Source organism: Taudactylus pleione, unplaced genomic scaffold (assembly GCF_031769625.1).
Source record: "Taudactylus pleione unplaced genomic scaffold, aTauple2 ptg000343l, whole genome shotgun sequence".
NCBI lineage: Eukaryota > Metazoa > Chordata > Amphibia > Anura > Myobatrachidae > Taudactylus > Taudactylus pleione.
The window spans coordinates 846,605-866,830 of record NW_028284744.1 but is presented as its reverse complement, the minus strand read 5'-3'; the positions used below and the strand labels follow the sequence as shown (position 1 = coordinate 866,830).

The 20,226-nt window shown below is 45.3% G+C and overlaps 1 protein-coding gene across 2 annotated transcripts in view; it reads left to right on the top strand.

The window, feature by feature from the left end:
• The window catches only part of SURF1 (SURF1 cytochrome c oxidase assembly factor), a 143,807-nt gene that overhangs the window by 13,132 nt on the left and 110,449 nt on the right, over positions 1 to 20,226 (top strand). For both annotated transcript variants that reach the window (XM_088443995.1, XM_088443996.1), the window contains exons 2-4: positions 7,537 to 7,615; positions 8,444 to 8,565; positions 14,232 to 14,314. In XM_088443995.1, the coding sequence (XP_088300121.1) occupies positions 7,537 to 7,615; positions 8,444 to 8,565; positions 14,232 to 14,314 (284 nt within the window). The remainder of the gene's footprint in view (positions 1 to 7,536; positions 7,616 to 8,443; positions 8,566 to 14,231; positions 14,315 to 20,226) is intronic.

The following is a 20,226-nucleotide window of genomic DNA, read 5'->3' as shown; positions in this document are numbered from 1 at the left end:
TTACATGTCCTCACACCCCCATGTGCCCCTTATACTGCTCATCACCTCCCTATGTACATTACATGTGCCCCTTATACTGCTCATCATCTCCCTATGTACAATACATGTCCTCACACCCCGATGTGCCCCTTATACTGCTCATCATCTCCCTATGTACATTACATGTCATCCCACCCCCATGTGCCCCTTATACTGCTCTTCATCTCCCTTATGTACATTTCATGTCCTCACACCCCCATGTGCCCCCTATACAGCTCATCATCTCCCCTATGTACATTACATGTCCTCACACCCCCATGTGCCCCCTATACCGCTCATCATCTCCCCTATGTACATTACATCTCCTCACACCCCCATGTGCCCCCTATACCGCTCATCTTCTCCCCTATGTACATTACATGTCCTCACACCCCCATGTGCCCCCTATACCGCTCATCATCTCCTCTATGTACTTTACATGTCCTCACACCCCCATGTGCCTCTTATACTGCTCATCATCTCCCTATGTACAATACATGTCCTCACACCCCCATGTGCCCCTTATACTGCTCATCATCTCCCTATGTACATTACATGTCCTCACACCCCCATGTGCCCCTTATACTGCTCATCATCTCCCTATGTACATTACATGTCCTCACACCCCCATGTGCCCCTTATACTGCTCATCATCTCCCTATGTACATTACATGTCCTCACACCCCCATGTGCCCCTTATACTGCTCATCATCTCCCTATGTACATTACATGTCCTCACACCCCCATGTGCCCCTTATACTGCTCATCATCTCCCTATGTACATTACATGTCCTCACACCCCCATGTGCCCCTTATACTGCTCATCATCTCCCTATGTACATTACATGTCCTCACACCCCCATGTGCCCCTTATACTGCTCATCATCTCCCTATGTACATTACATGTCCTCACACCCCCATGTGCCCCTTATACTGCTCATCATCTCCCTATGTACATTACATGTCCTCACACCCCCATGTGCCCCTTATACTGCTCATCATCTCCCCTATGTACATTACATGTCCTCACACCCCCATGTGCCTCTTATACTGCTCATCATCTCCCTATGTACATTACATGTCCTCACACCCCCATGTGCCTCTTATACTGCTCATCATCTCCCTATGTACATTACATGTCCTCACACCCCCATGTGCCCCTTATACTGCTCATCATCTCCCCTATGTACATTACATGTCCTCACACCCCCATGTTCCCCTTATACTGCTCATCATCTCCCTATGTACATTACATGTGCCCCTTATACTGCTCATCATCTCCCTTATGTACATTTCATGTCCTCACACCCCCATGTGCCCCTTATACTGCTCATCATCTCCCCTATGTACATTACATGTCCTCACACCCCCATGTGCCTCTTATACTGCTCATCATCTCCCTATGTACATTACATGTCATCCCACCCCCATGTGCCCCTTATACTGCTCTTCATCTCCCTTATGTACATTTCATGTCCTCACACCCCCATGTGCCCCCTATACAGCTCATCATCTCCCCTATGTACATTACATGTCCTCACACCCCCATGTGCCCCCTATACCGCTCATCATCTCCCCTATGTACATTACATCTCCTCACACCCCCATGTGCCCCCTATACCGCTCATCTTCTCCCCTATGTACATTACATGTCCTCACACCCCCATGTGCCCCCTATACCGCTCATCATCTCCCCTATGTACTTTACATGTCCTCACACCCCCATGTGCCTCTTATACTGCTCATCATCTCCCTATGTACAATACATGTCCTCACACCCCCATGTGCCCCTTATACTGCTCATCATCTCCCTATGTACATTACATGTCCTCACACCCCCATGTGCCCCTTATACTGCTCATCATCTCCCTATGTACATTACATGTCCTCACACCCCCATGTGCCCCTTATACTGCTCATCATCTCCCTATGTACATTACATGTCCTCACACCCCCATGTGCCCCTTATACTGCTCATCATCTCCCTATGTACATTACATGTCCTCACACCCCCATGTGCCCCTTATACTGCTCATCATCTCCCTATGTACATTACATGTCCTCACACCCCCATGTGCCCCTTATACTGCTCATCATCTCCCTATGTACATTACATGTCCTCACACCCCCATGTGCCCCTTATACTGCTCATCATCTCCCTATGTACATTACATGTCCTCACACCCCCATGTGCCCCTTATACTGCTCATCATCTCCCTATGTACATTACATGTCCTCACACCCCCATGTGCCCCTTATACTGCTCATCATCTCCCCTATGTACATTACATGTCCTCACACCCCCATGTGCCTCTTATACTGCTCATCATCTCCCTATGTACATTACATGTCCTCACACCCCCATGTGCCTCTTATACTGCTCATCATCTCCCTATGTACATTACATGTCCTCACACCCCCATGTGCCCCTTATACTGCTCATCATCTCCCCTATGTACATTACATGTCCTCACACCCCCATGTTCCCCTTATACTGCTCATCATCTCCCTATGTACATTACATGTGCCCCTTATACTGCTCATCACCTCCCTATGTACATTACATGTCCTCACACCCCCATGTGCCCCTTATACTGCTCATCATCTCCCTATGTACATTACATGTCCTCTCAACCCCATGTGCCCCTTATACTGCTCATCACCTCCCCTATGTACATTACATGTCCTCACACCCCCATGTGCCCCTTATACTGCTCATCACCTCCCCTATGTACATTACATGTCCTCACACCCCCATGTGCCCCTTATACTGCTCATCATCTCCCTATGTACATTACATGTCCTCACACCCCCATGTGCCCCTTATACTGCTCATCTCCTCCCTATGTACATTACATGTCCTCACACCCCCATGTGCCCCTTATACTGCTCATCATCTCCCTTATGTACATTTCATGTCCTCACACCCCCATGTGCTCTTTATACTGCTCATCATCTCCCTATGTACATTACATGTCCTCACACCCCCATGTTCCCCTTATACTGCTCATCATCTCCCTATGTACATTACATGTCCTCACACCCCCATGTGCCCCTTATACTGCTCATCATCTCCCCTATGTACATTACATGTCCTCACACCCCCATGTGCCCCCTATACTGCTCATCATCTCCCTATGTACATTACATGTCCTCACACCCCCATGTGCCCCTTATACTGCTCATCATCTCCTCTATGTACATTACATGTCCTCACACCCCCATGTTCCCCTTATACTGCTCATCATCTCCCTATGTACATTACATGTCCTCACACCCCCATGTGCCCCTTATACTGCTCATCATCTCCCTATGTACATTACATGTCCTCACACCCCCATGTGCCTCTTATACTGCTCATCACCTCCCCTATGTACATTACATGTCCTCACACCCCCATGTGCCCCTTATACTGCTCATCATCTCCCTATGTACATTACATGTCCTCACACCCCCATGTGCCCCTTATACTGCTCATCTCCTCCCTATGTACATTACATGTCCTCACACCCCCATGTGCCCCTTATACTGCTCATCATCTCCCTATGTACGTTACATGTCCTCACACTCCCATGTGCCTCTTATACTGCCTGTTACCCCACACATGCACATTACTTGTCCTGAAACCCCCATCTGTTTGAAAAATGACATTTAGGATCTGATTGGTTGATACTTTCTCCATCCACTTTTTCTCTCTGCGAAGCTTAGTACATAGGTCCTGATTTATTATGGAACACTTGCAATCGCAGCTGCAATTATGCACTGAGACCCACTGCGAAATTATTCTAAAGTTTGTAATCGCATTGCCGTCGCAGCCTAACATAACAGTCGCTCACTTTACCTTACTTACATCCGTAATATATTGCAAGTCTGCGAAACCATCGGTAACATCAAGTTCATCGGAGCTTCACGCACAATTACTACAGGTCTGACCTCCAAAACGGTCACTTCCTGTCAATCATTCTACGTTGGGTCTGTGTGGACACTGCGATCTCAGTGAAACCTATGTGCAATTCATGGGCAGTGCGCAACAATTCGCCGTCTGCGAGCGTAATTGCAGTTGCGATCTGTAATGAATCAGGTCCTAGACACCTGTATTACTGTCCTGTACTGTCCTGTTCTTAATTGGGGTTTTTTGCTGTGTGGGTGGGGTACTCTGCCAGTAGGGAGGAGGAGGAAGGTCGCCTCTGGGGAGCTTTACCCTGCCCGCCTGTCTATGGGGTATATACAATGTGTGTGTGTGTGTGTATGTGTGTGTGTGTATATATTAGGGATGTGCAGGCTCGGTTCTACTCGGTTCCGTTCGTTTTTTTTTACCGAATCTTATTGGCTATCCAAAACTCGTGACAGCTGATACCCAATAAGATTCGGTAAAAAAAAAACGAACGGAACCGAGTAGAACCGAGCCTGCACATCCCTAATATATATATATATATATATATATATATATATATATATATATATATATATATATATACATATACATATACATACATACATACATATATATATAGAGCGCAAAGGGTCGCAGGCGACACTCGGAAATAAATGCCAGTACACAGCTGGTTAATCAAATGTCAACGTTTCAAGTCTTTAATGGTCTCGTCGTCAGGATAAAATATAAACAATGTCACTAACCTTATATACCCAGCACCGCAGACGCCGGACCTCCCCACAGGCGCATACAAATGACGTCATGTCCGGGAGACCCGTCGCCTAGGTAACAATAACAACATATAGTGAAAACGTCATCATAAGACCTGAACAGTATGCTTAATCAAATATTACAGAAGATAGGCAGCTCTGATCCATCGTAAATCAATTCTGTTAATAATAGTAAAACACAGTAATAATATACAATCCTACCATGCGTGATCTATACAAAACAGTGTAGTCCTAGGCTTTCATTTAAGCCTCTAGGTGACAGTGTTCCCAACCTATGGATCCACTGGGCTTCGCAACGCAGAAGCTTACCAGACCGATCGCCTCTACGTATAGAGTCCGGAATATGATCTATCAACATAAAACGTAAGGTAGAAAGACCATGTTTCATATGTAAAAAATGCCTAGCAACAGGCTTGTCGCTATAACCATTCTCTAAGGCTGATTTAATAGCCGAGCGGTGAATAGCCATCCGTTCTCTTATAGTCCTCTCCGTCTTGCCAACGTAGCTTAGTCCACAAGGACAAGTGATCAGATAAATCACAAATTTGGTAAGGCAAGTCAATCTATATTTGACATTCAATAGTTTACCGCTGAGAGGATGTCTACAGGAACTGCCTGTGCTCATATAGCGACATGTGAGGCAGTTCAAACACCTAAAGCAACCTGGTTTTAAAGACAAAAAGCTGGAGGTAGAGCTCTGTTTCATGCAAATGTCAGTAATATCAGTACGCATAATCATATCTTTTATATTAGGTCCCCTAGAATAACAAGACATGAAACGCTTATTCTGTAAATTCAGTGCAGAATCTGATTGCACTATGGGCCATAAATTCTTAGTGACCTAACTGATTTTAGTACTAAGGGGATGATAATGGTTCACCCAGGGTATATAAGTTTGTGACTCATCCCTTACTTTCTTAGAGAACAACTGTTCCCTTGAAAGAGATAAAGCTCTATTCTTGGCCTTAATAAGACCCTCATAATTATAACCCAGTTGTATAAATTTATTAACCATCTCATTAATGTGATACTCTGCCTTTCTCCTGTCACTGCAGATCCGTACTGCCCATATAAATTGTGAGTATGGAAGCCCATACTTACAAGGTTTTCCGGATGCGTAATGGGGTCGAATGTGGCCCCCTCTTACGCTAATTCTTTTATGCTTGTTGCTGAGAAGGAGATCTTTTTTAGCAATCCAGATATAAGAGCGCACATTGTGACATATTGTCGATACATCGACGATATTTTTATAATTTGGCCGGGATCTCAACAACAATTGATCGATTTTATTCAACAGCATAATGATACCACCAGTCCTATTAAGTTTACCTATCAGATTGACGCACACACGGTCAATTTTCTAGATGTTGAAGTAACTTTAACTGAGGGACATCTTAGCACTTGTCTATATCGGAAGTCTACTGATCGTAATACATTGCTTCATGCTAGCAGCTGCCATCCAAAACCTTGTAAGTATGGGCTTCCATACTCACAATTTATATGGGCAGTACGGATCTGCAGTGACAGGAGAAAGGCAGAGTATCACATTAATAAATTTATACAACTGGGTTAGAATTATGAGGGTCTTATTAAGGCCAAGAATAGAGCTTTATCTCTTTCAAGGGAACAGTTGTTCTCTAAGAAAGTAAGGGATGAGTCACAAACTTATATACCCTGGGTGAACCATTATCATCCCCTTAGTACTAAAATCAGTTAGGTCACTAAGAATTTATGGCCCATAGTGCAATCAGATTCTGCACTGAATTTACAGAATAAGCGTTTCATGTCTTGTTATTCTAGGGGACCTAATATAAAAGATATGATTATGCGTACTGATATTACTGACATTTGCATGAAACAGAGCTCTACCTCCAGCTTTTTGTCTTTAAAACCAGGTTGCTTTAGGTGTTTGAACTGCCTCACATGTCGCTATATGAGCACAGGCAGTTCCTGTAGACATCCTCTCAGCGGTAAACTATTGAATGTCAAATATAGATTGACTTGCCTTACCAAATTTGTGATTTATCTGATCACTTGTCCTTGTGGACTAAGCTACGTTGGCAAGACGGAGAGGACTATAAGAGAACGGATGGCTATTCACCGCTCGGCTATTAAATCAGCCTTAGAGAATGGTTATAGCGACAAGCCTGTTGCTAGGCATTTTTTACATATGAAACATGGTCTTTCTACCTTACGTTTTATGTTGATAGATCATATTCCGGACTCTATACGTAGAGGCGATCGGTCTGGTAAGCTTCTGCGTTGCGAAGCCCAGTGGATCCATAGGTTGGGAACACTGTCACCTAGAGGCTTAAATGAAAGCCTAGGACTACACTGTTTTGTATAGATCACGCATGGTAGGATTGTATATTATTACTGTGTTTTACTATTATTAACAGAATTGATTTACGATGGATCAGAGCTGCCTATCTTCTGTAATATTTGATTAAGCATACTGTTCAGGTCTTATGATGACGTTTTCACTATATGTTGTTATTGTTAGCTAGGCGACGGGTCTCCCGGACATGACGTCATTTGTATGCGCCTGTGGGGAGGTCCGGCATCTGCGGTGCTGGGTATATAAGGTTAGTGACATTGTTTATATTTTATCCTGATGACGAGACCATTAAAGTCTTGAAACGTTGACATTCGATTAACCAGCTGTGTACTGGCATTTATTTCCGAGTGCCGCCTGCGACCCTTTGCTACATGTTGGATCCTGGCTGTGGATACCTAGGAGGGCACCGGTTATTGGTATTATTTTTGGAAGGGAGTGCTGCTCACCTGCATTGTGAATATATATATATATATATATATATATCTCTCTGCATATTAACTTTATTTATGTTACAGGTTACTAGACAGATGACCGCCTCCTGTCTGTGGTCTGTATCGCACCCACTGTATCTAAAGAAGAATAAGCTGTATATGGGTAAAAATAAATCGGATATTGTTGAGGGATTTGTAAGACAGTTGCAGGCAATGTGATATCACTTCTTATGTGTAATGGCTGTGCACCCCCGCCCCCGATGCCCACAAACACCCCTCGTGCCTAATGTCTCACTAGCTAATAAGAGGGTTTAGTCAATGATTTATGAGGATATATCTTTTTTTTTTAAATAATAAATATATAATATATGTTGTTTCTTTTTTAACTATATGTGGATTTTTTTCTAAAGTTCTGTTCTGCCGCACCCTGAAGTAAGTGAGGCTTTTCTGGACATTAAAGGGTAGTAATCTGTACGTGATCACATTGCTAAAATCTGATTGGCTTATGTCCAAGAAATCTGTGATGTGATGACACAAGTGCAGCCATTGCTTTTACCCCAACTTGTGTGTGGCGGAGGGCGTGTGGCAGAGGGCGTGTGGCTGACGGTGATGAGCTCATTAGGAAGGTCAGCGTATACTGAAATTACAATTGAATGAGGTGATTGATCATTTTAAACTTTTTGACATAACAATTATCAGATTGCTTGGTAGAATTACTAATTGTACCTATTATTATTATCATTGTATCTTATCATGCCACTAATTTTGCAGCGCTGTACAGAGACTATTCTCATTGTGCCATATAAATGTTGTGCTAGCCCACTTTAATCTAACCTATAAGCAAATCCCCAATTCATTGTTTTAAAGATATGAAATGATTTAAAAGTGATTTATAACTAGCCCTCAACAATGTACTGACAATTTCCAGAACAGGAAACTCAGGTGATTTTAATATTGTGGAAACGGGTACATTATTTTGTGTCTTTTCCAGGTGGTTACACCTTGTCACAGAGGACCTTGTGTTCTGCCCCCCCGTCATCTAAAGAGCGTCCTCTGATGAAATGGCTTCTGCTGCTCATCCCAGTTGCCACATTTGGCCTGGGCACCTGGCAGGTAAACTCTTGCTTGTATTGTAAACCAGACCTGTGTACTATGAGTGACCTAAAAAGAGCAAAGTCCCCCTATGGCCCCTATGCTGTGGGAGAAAGAAGAATTTAGTGCAAATGGCGGCTGCAAAGAGTAACGTTATCAGCGGTTATTAGCGGCTTCCTTTTCCTCAGCGGAGCTGTGACATATGTGGAAGCTACTCGGGAGCGAGTATTGAGGACTTAGGGGTGTATAAGATCCTGTGTAAAAAGGACTTTACATTAGAAATGACAAATCCTTGTTGAATCAACGTAAATGATGCCCTCTTTATGTGTTTGCATAAAAAGATTGATAAACAAAATCCCCAAAAGGTTACAATGTGTAAGCCAGAGGTGACCAACCAGTCCGAGCCAAAGAGCCAAAAACTATCTGTAGTTAAGCTAGAGCTGATGGCATACGTGCGCAAAAATGGGGCGTGGCCTAGCTGTCACAAGGTCACGCCCCATTTTTGTGCGCACACATTTGGTATGACATTTGCAGGAGCATTACCTTGTGTCACTCCCCCCGCACATTGAAAATACACAATATACATAAACTTCCCAATATAATTTTTTCACTGTTGAAGTGAAAGAAAAAGCCAGAGCAGTATAGAAAACATTGACATAGCCACGTTCACATAAACTACACAGAAACCAGCCAGAGCCACATAAACTACACAGAAACCAGCCACGTTCACATAAACTACACAGAAACCAGCCAGAGCCACATAAACTACACAGAAACCAGCCACGTTCACATAAACTACACAGAAACCAGCCACGTTCACATAAACTACACAGAAACCAGCCAGAGCCACATAAACTATACAGAAACCAGCCACGTTCACATAAACTACACAGAAACCAGCCACGTTCACATAAACTACACAGAAACCAGCCAGATCCACATAAAATACACAGAAACCAGCCAGATCCACATATAATACACAGAAACCAGCCAGATCCACATAAAATACACAGAAACCAGCCAGATCCACATAAAATACACAGAAACCAGCCAGATCCACTTAAAATACACAGAAACCAGCCATAACCACATAATACACAGAAACCAGCCAGATCCACAGAAAATACACAGAAACCAACCAGAGCCACATAAAATACACAGAAACCAGCCAGATCCACACATAATACACAGAAACCAGCCAGATCCACACATAATACACAGAAACCAGCCAGATCCACACATAATACACAGAAACCAGCCAGATCCACACATAATACACAGAAACCAGCCAGATCCACACATAATACACAGAAACCAGCCAGAACCACATATAATACACAGAAACCAGCCAGATCCACAGAAAATACACAGAAACCAACCAGAGCCACATAAAATACACAGAAACCAGCCAGATCCACATATAATACACAGAAACCAGCCAGATCCACACATAATACACAGAAACCAGCCAGATCCACACATAATACACAGAAACCAGCCAGATCCACACATAATACACAGAAACCAGCCAGATCCACACATAATACACAGAAACCAGCCAGAACCACATATAATACACAGAAACCAGCCAGATCCACAGAAAATACACAGAAACCAGCCAGATCCACATATAATACACAGAAACCAGCCCGATCCACAGAAAATACGCAGAAACCAGCCCAATCCACATAATACACAGAAACCAGCCAGATCCACATAATACACAGAAACCAGCCAGATCCACATATAATACACAGAAACCAGCCAGATCCACATATAATACACAGAAACCAGCCAGATCCACATAATACACAGAAACTAGCCAGATCCACATAATACACAGAAACCAGCCAGATCCACATATAATACACAGAAACCAGCCAGATCCACATATAATACACAGAAACCAGCCAGATCCACATATAATACACAGAAACCAGCCAGATCCACATATAATACACAGAAACCAGCCAGATCCACATAATACACAGAAACCAGCCAGATCCACATAATACACAGATACCAGCCAGATTCACATATAATACACAGAAACCAGCCAGATCCACATATAATACACAGAAACCAGCCAGATCCACATATAATGCACAGAAACCAGCCAGATCCACATATAATGCACAGAAACCAGCCAGATCCACATAATACACAGAAACCAGCCAGATCCACATAATACACAGAAACCAGCCAGATCCACATAATACACAGAAACCAGCCAGATCCACATAATACACAGAAACCAGCCAGATCCACATAATACACAGAAACCAGCCAGATCCACATAATACACAGAAACCAGCCAGATCCACATATAATACACAGAAACCAGCCAGATCCACATATAATACACAGAAACCAGCCAGATCCACATATAATACACAGAAACCAGCCAGATCCACATATAATACACAGAAACCAGCCAGATCCACATAATACACAGAAACCAGCCAGATCCACATAATACACAGAAACCAGCCAGATCCACATATAATACACAGAAACCAGCCAGATCCACATAATACACAGAAACCAGCCAGATCCACATAATACACAGAAACCAGCCAGATCCACATAATACACAGAAACCAGCCAGATCCACATAATACACAGAAACCAGCCAGATCCACATAATACACAGAAACCAGCCAGATCCACATAATATACACAGAAACCAGCCAGATCCACATAATACACACTTCTTCCCGTCCATGTGTCACTCCTGCCCCCTCCCTTGCCATTCCAGCCCATAGTCATGTGTCATTGTAGCCCCCCCATGCCACAGCAGTGGCCCCTCATGTGTCACAGCCACCTCCACCCCACCTCCGAAGTTATCTCTACAGCCCCACTCTGCCCCCATAAGTATGAAGGCAGGCTGCCCCCCCCCACACTTGCTCTCAAGCAGTAGTGTCCCTTGTGCAGTGCCCCCTGTATTTGTGTCCCTTGTGCAGTGCTCCCTGTATTTGTGCCCCTTGTGCAGTGCCCCCTGTATTTGTGCCCCTTGTGCAGTGCCCCCTGTATTTGTGCCCCTTGTGCAGTGCCCCCTGTATTTGTGCCCCTTGTGCAGTGCCCCCTGTATTTGTGCCCCTTGTGCAGTGCCCCCTGTATTTGTGCCCCTTGTGCAGTGCCCCCTGTATTTGTGCCCCTTGTGCAGTGCCCCCTGTATTTGTGCCCCTTGTGCAGTGTCCCCTGTATTTGTGCCCCTTGTGCAGTGTCCCCTGTATTTGTGCCCCTTGTGCAGTGCCCCCTGTATTTGTGCCCCTTGTGCAGTGTCCCCAGCCCAGTACTTACCTGACTGCTCCGGCTACCACTGACTGGTTCGATCTAGATCGGGCAGGCTCGTCACATCGCGGGGGTTTTCATGATGTCGCCTGCGCACTGCGTCACTGGAACTCTGGCCTTTGAAGCGTTCACAGTTACAGTGGGGGAGCCGTATCACCTAAAGAGCCGCGGGTTGGCTGCCGCTGGTGTAAGCTCTCTGATTCATCTCATATTGGGAGAATAAGCAGCTTGCGCAGGCTCACAGGACACTGCAGAAGGCCAGGAGAAAGGTGATATGTCCTAACATGTAGGAGCCCTTTCCATGTACCTGGAGAATTCATCGTCTGGAACGTTAGGGTAAATACACTAAAGGTAGGGAAACATTATATTTTAAAAATCTTGTTACGTGACTCAAGTTAATCAAATTTAAGACTATTCAAAAGAACAAATAAGCCTTTTATGGTGCAGATATTTCTCTGTATTTTCATCAATGACCTTAAGAAATTTCAGTTTATGGGGAACAAAAAGGGGGAAAAAAGGTTAAAGGGATAAAAAAGAGGGGAGATGGGAGACACCACTAATGGTCAACGACAAAATATAAAGTACCAGTGGCTTAACTAGGGTATTTTGAGCCCAGGGCAAATTTGAAAAGGGAGCGCCCCCCCACCACCCCGATATGTGTGCGCGGGGGAAAAAAAATGGGCGTGGCCACTTAAAAATGGGGCGTGTCAACATGACACACCCCTTTATTTTCACGCTGAACATTCCTATCCATATGCACCTTAACCCCAGTAGTACCCCCAGTATGCATTTGTGGTCCCTCTCATGCAGGCCCATAGTAGTGCCCCTTATACAGTATCCCCAGTAGTACCCCCAGTATGCAGTTGTGGTCCCTCTTGTGCAGGCCCATAGTAGTGCCCCTTATACAGTATCCCCAGTAGTGGTCCCCCTTATACAGCCCCCAATTAGTTCCCCTTACTCCGTACCCCCAGTAGTGGCCCCCCCAAATGCAGTGCCCTATGTAGTGTTCCCCCTTTATGCAGTGCCCCCAGTAGCAGTCCCCACAATGCAGTGCACCCAGTAGTGGTATCCCCTTATGCAGTGCCCTTTATATAGATCCCCCAGTAGTAGTCCCCCTCCCCCCCATGCAGGTTTCCCAGTAGTGATCCCCCCTATCTAGTGCCCCCTGTAGTGGTCCCCGCAGTGCCCCTAGCAGTAAGCCCCTTATATAGTGCCCCCAGCAGTAGTCCCGTCCCCACCCCCCCCCCCCTCCCATGCAGTGCCCCCAGTACCACTACTGGTCCCCCTGATGCAGGCTCCCAGTTGTGACCCCCCCTATCCAGTGGTCCCTGTAGTGGTCCTTCCTGTTATTGCCCCAGTTGTGGTCCCCCCAGTGCAGTGCCCCTAGTAGTAGGCCCCTTTTATAATGCCCCCAGTAGTAGTTCTCCCCCCCCCCCAAGTAGTGGTCCCCAGTTGAGGTCCCCCCTCCCGATTAAGTGCCCCCTGTAATAGCCCCCCCCCAGTAGAGGTCCTCCTAATAATGGTGCCCCCAGTAATAGCCCCCCCCAGTAGAGTTCCTCCTAATAATGGTGCCCCCAGTAGTAGCCCCCCCCCCCTTGTGCCTCCACCCCAGTAGAGGTCCCCCCAGTGGTAGCCTCCCCCGTTGTGCACCCAGTAGTGCTGACAGGTTTTTAAAAATCTATATGTAAAAACATACTTACCTGAATCCACACTGCTGCTGCTCCTCCAGTCCGCGTCGCCGCTCCTGCCGCCGCCCGCCAGTCCTCCCGGGCTGGCGCGCTGAGCATAATGGGACAGACGGAAGTCCGGCTCTTGCAGTGGGTGCTGCAGCAGCCAATGAGAGTCTATCTGACTCTCATTGGCTGCTGTTTAACACACGCATCGCCGCCAGCGCTGGCGGCGATGCGTGTGTTATGCACAGCCTGAGCCCGTCTCCTGGCGCTATTGGGCAAGCGCTCAGGGGGAGGGAACGGGCTCAGGTGTGCAGCACAGGACCGGCGCTGGAAGCCTAGCGCCGGTCCTGTGTAAATGTGTAGCGCTGACCGCACTCATTGCGGTCGGTGCTACACTGGTGGCTAACTAGGGCGGGCAGGACCGTGGCCGGCGGCGCCGCCGGTCCCACGGCGCCCAGGGCACGCACCCTGCCCGACCCTCCCTAGTTACGCCACTGTAAAGTACCTATGTAGCATCAACAACAATACCAGGTTGGAGAAATATGTTAGCCAAATGATATGACAAAGGCAGAAGCCAGTAACATGGAGGGCAATTTCTTTAAAATTAGGTCACAATTTGTGGAAGTTTGAGGAAACAATATTTGTGAGCAGGAGGATCCCTGTGCAAAGATCATGTTTAGTGCAGGAGAACGTCCCAGTCTTGTCTCCTTTATTTTCCAGTTACAAAGGCGGAAGTGGAAGCTGAATCTTATAGAGCTGCTGGGGTCCCGGTTTGATTCCAGTCCGATACCTCTCCCGGCTGAGTGAGTATGGATTTACACATTACGGGTTAGAAGTACATTCATTTGGCAGTTTGGCAAAACTATGTTGCACTGTAGGGAGGCAAAGTTTCAAACCTGCAGAAGGATTTTTAGTGGGTAGTAGTTGTGTCCTAAATAATAGGGTAAAATAAAGCTGCCCAGTATTTCTTTTTTGTCCTCTCTGGGGAACACTGACGCAAGGTTATAAGGGAGGGGCTGAGGAGTAGGCACTATATAGTTAATACTAGAAGCTGGAACTCCCCTTCCTCATATACCCTCCCACTTCTCCTAGATCCTCTGTTAGTTTTTTAGTGCCTGCAGGAAGAGACCTAAAGTTTAGAAGCTAGATTTCATTCCTGAATCTCCTTATGGGATCAGGCAGTAGAGGGGAAGCCAGCTTACCTTATTGCTTGGGCGCCATCTGTTTAATGGCTTCCATTTTCTCGTCCACACTCCCAGAAGCCAGTGGAGGTCCTTCCGGGTCAGGCCCCTACTTGCTGCAAGTCCAACTGCTCTGCTCCATGTTGCAGCTGTGGATTTGTGAGGCTGGGGAGTGTGATATTGTATATTCAAAGTATTGTACTTTTTTTAAATTTTTAGCTTGTGCATTTACAGCGGTTAGCTATACCCCTGTGACACTGCCAGCAATGACCCGGGTTACTGTGCGGTGTGAAAGGGCCAGGTTGAAATAACCCAGATTGCGACCCGGGTCCGGTGCACAGCATCTTGGAGATGATGTTGTCTCCAAGCTCCAGCTCAGCACATGATGGCGGTCACGTTATCAAGCAAGCAATAAGCTGGATCGGGGCGGCCAGTCTGAAAGGGGTCTCAGCCGGTCGCACCCAGGATGGACCCGTGTACATAATCCCGGGTGCGACCTGGAATTGCCGTGTGTTTGTTTGCTTATGACTGTTATATTTATTGGAGGAAAATTAGTATTAGGATAAAGCAGGTTTTTTTTATTATTATTAGAAAATAAGAGTGGTAAACACAGTAATTTCATTGCTTGGTAGATACAGTTTGTTAAAATAAAAAAAGGTAGAGAAGTAGGTACAGTTTCCAGATGCATATCTTTGTGTCCTTGTCTTTATGAGTGCTACCACTGATGGTGACCGTATGTCTGTCTGTAAATGCAGGGGGCTGCACATCTGGTACATTATGTGTGTTTTTAAAGCTGCTAAACTCCTTAAATGTAGTAGTGAGCAGGAGCCCCTTTGTACAGATTGTGAGGCTGAGGCGCTTGGTCAGCGCTGTCTGGGGACACTCTACCAAAAGAGGTCAGCTTGGGTGAAGGTAGTGGCTCAGTCCATTGCAGATTTGACAAATGTCGTATGTGTTGTCCATAGCCAAGTGATTGCTTCAGTGCCCTTGGCTCTGCAGCAGGCTCCACCATCTCATTCTCCTTCCACCAGTAATCCTGTAGATGTGGTCTTCAGATGGATAGACTATTCATGGTCTGTTCATAATTGGAAGCAGTCCAGGGTTCTTCTGTTACTGTTGCCCTAAACACCAGCCTACACAGAGTGTGCAGTTCCCTGGGGAAGATGATTCAGAGGGATCACTTATCCGATACGAATATGGCAGTGTATGCTCCGATCACCCATTTAGCCAAAGCCACGGTTCTTCCAACACCTATTGCTGCTGCTCTCAAGGATTCTACGGATCATACAGTAAGTGTACATCCTTGCTTAAATCTTTATTCTCATTGACCGGTACTACCCTGCGTCCGGTGTTGCGGGTGCCTGTTATACCAAAGCTAGAGAGAATTGGTCAGACCACTTAGCAAAGGCTATTCAAACGGGAGCAGACCCTTCGAAACTCCTGGCTCTGATAGACATCCTGAAGCAGGCATGCGTTCCTGAGCGTAATCTCTCCTATCCGGTATATTGGCCTTATTTATCTCGGCCAGAAGGCTGCTCTGGTTGCATTCTTGGCCGGCGGATAACGAGTCTAAGAAGAATTTGGAGGCAGTTCCTTTAATAGGGCAATCTTTATTTGGGCCAGAATTGGAGCGCATCTTTGCTCAGATGAAAGTCCATATCTTCCAGACCTCCTGTACCGCCCTAGAACTCCTAGGTTTCAACCCTTTCGTTTCTCTGGTCGACCTCCGCCCTCCAGAAGTTCTGCGGGATGCCACACAACGATTCAATTAAGCAGGTGTATGGCCATGGGGTCCTGCCTTCTGGGTTTCCATAGGGGCAACAAGTCCTCCATGTGACTCGTCAGGAAGGTCCCGGTTCCAACTGTATAGGGGCCCGTCGTCTTTTTTTCCGGGTCGTTTGGTTCCAGTCGATCACGGCCCTTTGGGTCAGGGGGGTTCTTTCCAGAGATCACATCCTGGATCTAGAGGGCCCTCGTCCCCATTGATACTTTGTAACCCCTCTTCCTCAGGATCAGCTCAGGAGAAGGGCACTGATGGGTGCAATTCATACTCTACTGACTTTGGGAGTTGTGATTCCAGTTCCTGCACGCCATCGTGGGTTGGGATTCTATTCAAATCTTTTCTTTAGTACAAAAGCTGGCTGGTTCTTTTCGCCCCACCTTAAACTTGAAATCACTCAACTTACATTTATGAGTGTGGTAGTTTAAAATTAAGTCTTTGCGCTCCATAATTGCTTCCATGGAATGGGTGGGGGATTCCTTGTGCCCCTTGATATCAAGAACCTGTTCCGATTTGGGTATGAGATCACAAACTCCTTCGGTTTACAGTAGGTTCCTTTCACTTTCAGACCTTGCACTTCAGCTCTACCGGTCTGACTATTTACCAAAATCATGGCATCTATGGTAACTATATTGCGTAGTCTGTTATTCAATGCATCATCATCAGATCTACTCAGTGCTTACACTTACAGATCTTCAACCTGCCCAAATCAAATCTGGTCTCGGCTCAGAGGATAGTTTCCCTGGGCCTTCTCTTCGATACTTCATATTGATGTGTGTTTCTTCCAGCAGACCAGATAAGGGCATTGCAGTCTCTGGTACACTTCCTATTATTTCTTTACCGGGTATCCATACTGCGCTGCAGCAGCTACTTGGAAACATGGTGGCCGCAGTCGAGGTGGGTCCTTTTACACTTTGTTCTTCAGGGTCCATAGGGATCCACAGGAATACCATGGGGATAATGTGGTTGGAGTGATCAAGGCACCAAACAGTTAAGCTTTCAGCTCCCAGGATGCCCCAGGTCCTCCTCCACATATACCCCGGTCACAGGCAGACAGTTGTTCGTTTGGTGCAGCAGGTTTCAGACACACCTTTGTAACAGGACTGTTCAGGCTGAATCAAGATGCCTGCACTGCGACTCCGTCTACCTCCGCCGGTCCGCAACACCAGTAACGTCTTTGGTGATTTTGGCGGGTCACGGCAGAGCTTGCTAGCAACGATGCTGAGGCCCGGACTGCAACCGGCCGCACGTAGATGTCGGGTAAGGCGATTCCTCGCTTACGGCGCTGGAGACGCACTGGAAGCCGCTGCAGTGAGGGTCCGAGGCCATCCGCTCCCTCACTAGACCACCGGGGCCTTATCATCTGATGCCGGGTATCGGCAGCAGACACTCCTGCTGCCATGAGGCCAGCATACTCGGCCGGTGGACATAGCTTAGGCTGCGTCCCCCGGCAGCTTCTCCCCCGACCCAGTTGCAGATCCATCAAAGGCTTACCAGCGTCTGGGTCGCTTCTCCTACCCTCCTCGTGCATATGAGACGCTCACAGTCCACGATCTGTGCTCTGCTGAAGCTTTTTAGTCTCAGGAGGTTTTGGGTCAGTCTCCCTGTATACCTCTCCTCTGGGTCAGGTATATAGCGCTCTATATCCTAGCAAGCCTAGTGTTTGAGTAGTTTATTCAGAGTCTCTTGCAGCTAGTGCTGTGTTGATACTGCTTCAGTTTGTTGTTTGGTGCGGCAGGACTCAGACGCACCTTTGGAACAGGAGGACTTAGCGCAGTCCTAAGCTTTTATTTTATGTTTTATTTTGAGTTGTCAGTACCAGGCGTCTGTATTGTACTGCGACTCCATCTACCTCCACCGGGCCGCAACATCAGTAATTGTGCTGGTGATTTCGGCGGGTCGTGGCTGTGCTTAGCTAGGCTGTGACCTGGACTGCATCGGATGCTCGGAAATCTCAGGTAAGGCGATTCCTCGCTTATGAGGTATCGCACGCAGCAGTCCTTGCTTCTGCTGTCAGAGACTCACCAGAAGCCGCTGCTGTAAGGACCAGGGATTGTCCACATCCTTACTGCACCAGCCGGGCCCTAACGACTGACGCCGGGGATCAGCAGCAGACGGCATCTGCTGCCACGAGGCCAGCGTACCCGGCTGGTTAATGCAGCTTAGGGGAGGTAGGCGCTCCCCCGGCAGCTCCTCCCCTGACCCATACACAGTCCCTATGAGGGTTTTGCGTGTCTGGGTTGCTCTGCCTACCCTCCACGTGTATAAGACGCTCACGGTCCAAGCAGTGCACCCGGTAGCTGTGGCCTCAGGAGGGTCTGGGTCAGTCTCCCTCTCCCTTGGTTAAGGTATACGGTTCTCTGTGTCCTACCATTCCTTTGCGTTGCTGTAGCTGATTTAGAGGCAATTGTTGTTATATTAGAGATGTGCGGGTTCGGTTTTATTCGGTTCTTATTACCAAATTACCGCAAGTTCGGATTAGTTTGGATTTATCTTTTTGGCTATCCAAAACATGTGACAGCCGGATAACCAGTAGGATGCCGTTTTTGACATCCGAACATATCCGAGTAAAACCGAACCGCACATCTGTAAATTATAATACATGTGCATTGTATGTGACTGTAATTATATTACTTATACATTGTATGTGGCTGTAATTATATTACTTATACATTGTATGTGACCTGTAATTATATTACTTATACATTGTATGTGGCTGTAATTATATTACTTATACATTGTATGTGACTGTAATTATATTACTTATACATTGTATGTGGCTGTAATTATATTACTTATACAGTGTATGTGACTGTAATTATATTACTTATACATTGTATGTGGCTGTAATTATATTACTTATACATTGTATGTGGCTGTAATTATATTACTTATACATTGTATGTGACTGTAATTATATTACTTATACATTGTATGTGACCTGTAATTATATTACTTATACATTGTATGTGACTGTAATTATATTACTTATACATTGTATGTGACTGTAATTATATTACTTATACATTGTATGTGACCTGTAATTATATTACTTATACATTGTATGTGACTGTAATTATATTACTTATACATTGTATGTGGCTGTAATTATATTACTTATACATTGTATGTGACTGTAATTATATTACTTATACATTGTATGTGACCTGTAATTATATTACTTATACAGTGTATGTGACTGTAATTATATTACTTATACATTGTATGTGGCTGTAATTATATTACTTATACATTGTATGTGACCTGTAATTATATTACTTATACATTGTATGTGACTGTAATTATATTACTTATACATTGTATGTGGCTGTAATTATATTACTTATACAGTGTATGTGACCTGTAATTATATTACTTATACATTGTATGTGACTGTAATTATATTACTTATACATTGTATGTGGCTGTAATTATATTACTTATACATTGTATGTGACTGTAATTATATTACTTATACATTGTATGTGACTGTAATTATATTACTTATACATTGTTTGTGACTTTAATTATATTACTTATACATTGTATGTGACTGTAATTATATTACTTATACATTGTATGTGGCTGTAATTATATTACTTATACATTGTATGTGACTGTAATTATATTACTTATACATTGTATGTGACTGTAATTATATTACTTATACATTGTATGTGGCTGTAATTATATTACTTATACATTGTATGTGACTGTAATTATATTACTTATACATTGTATGTGGCTGTAATTA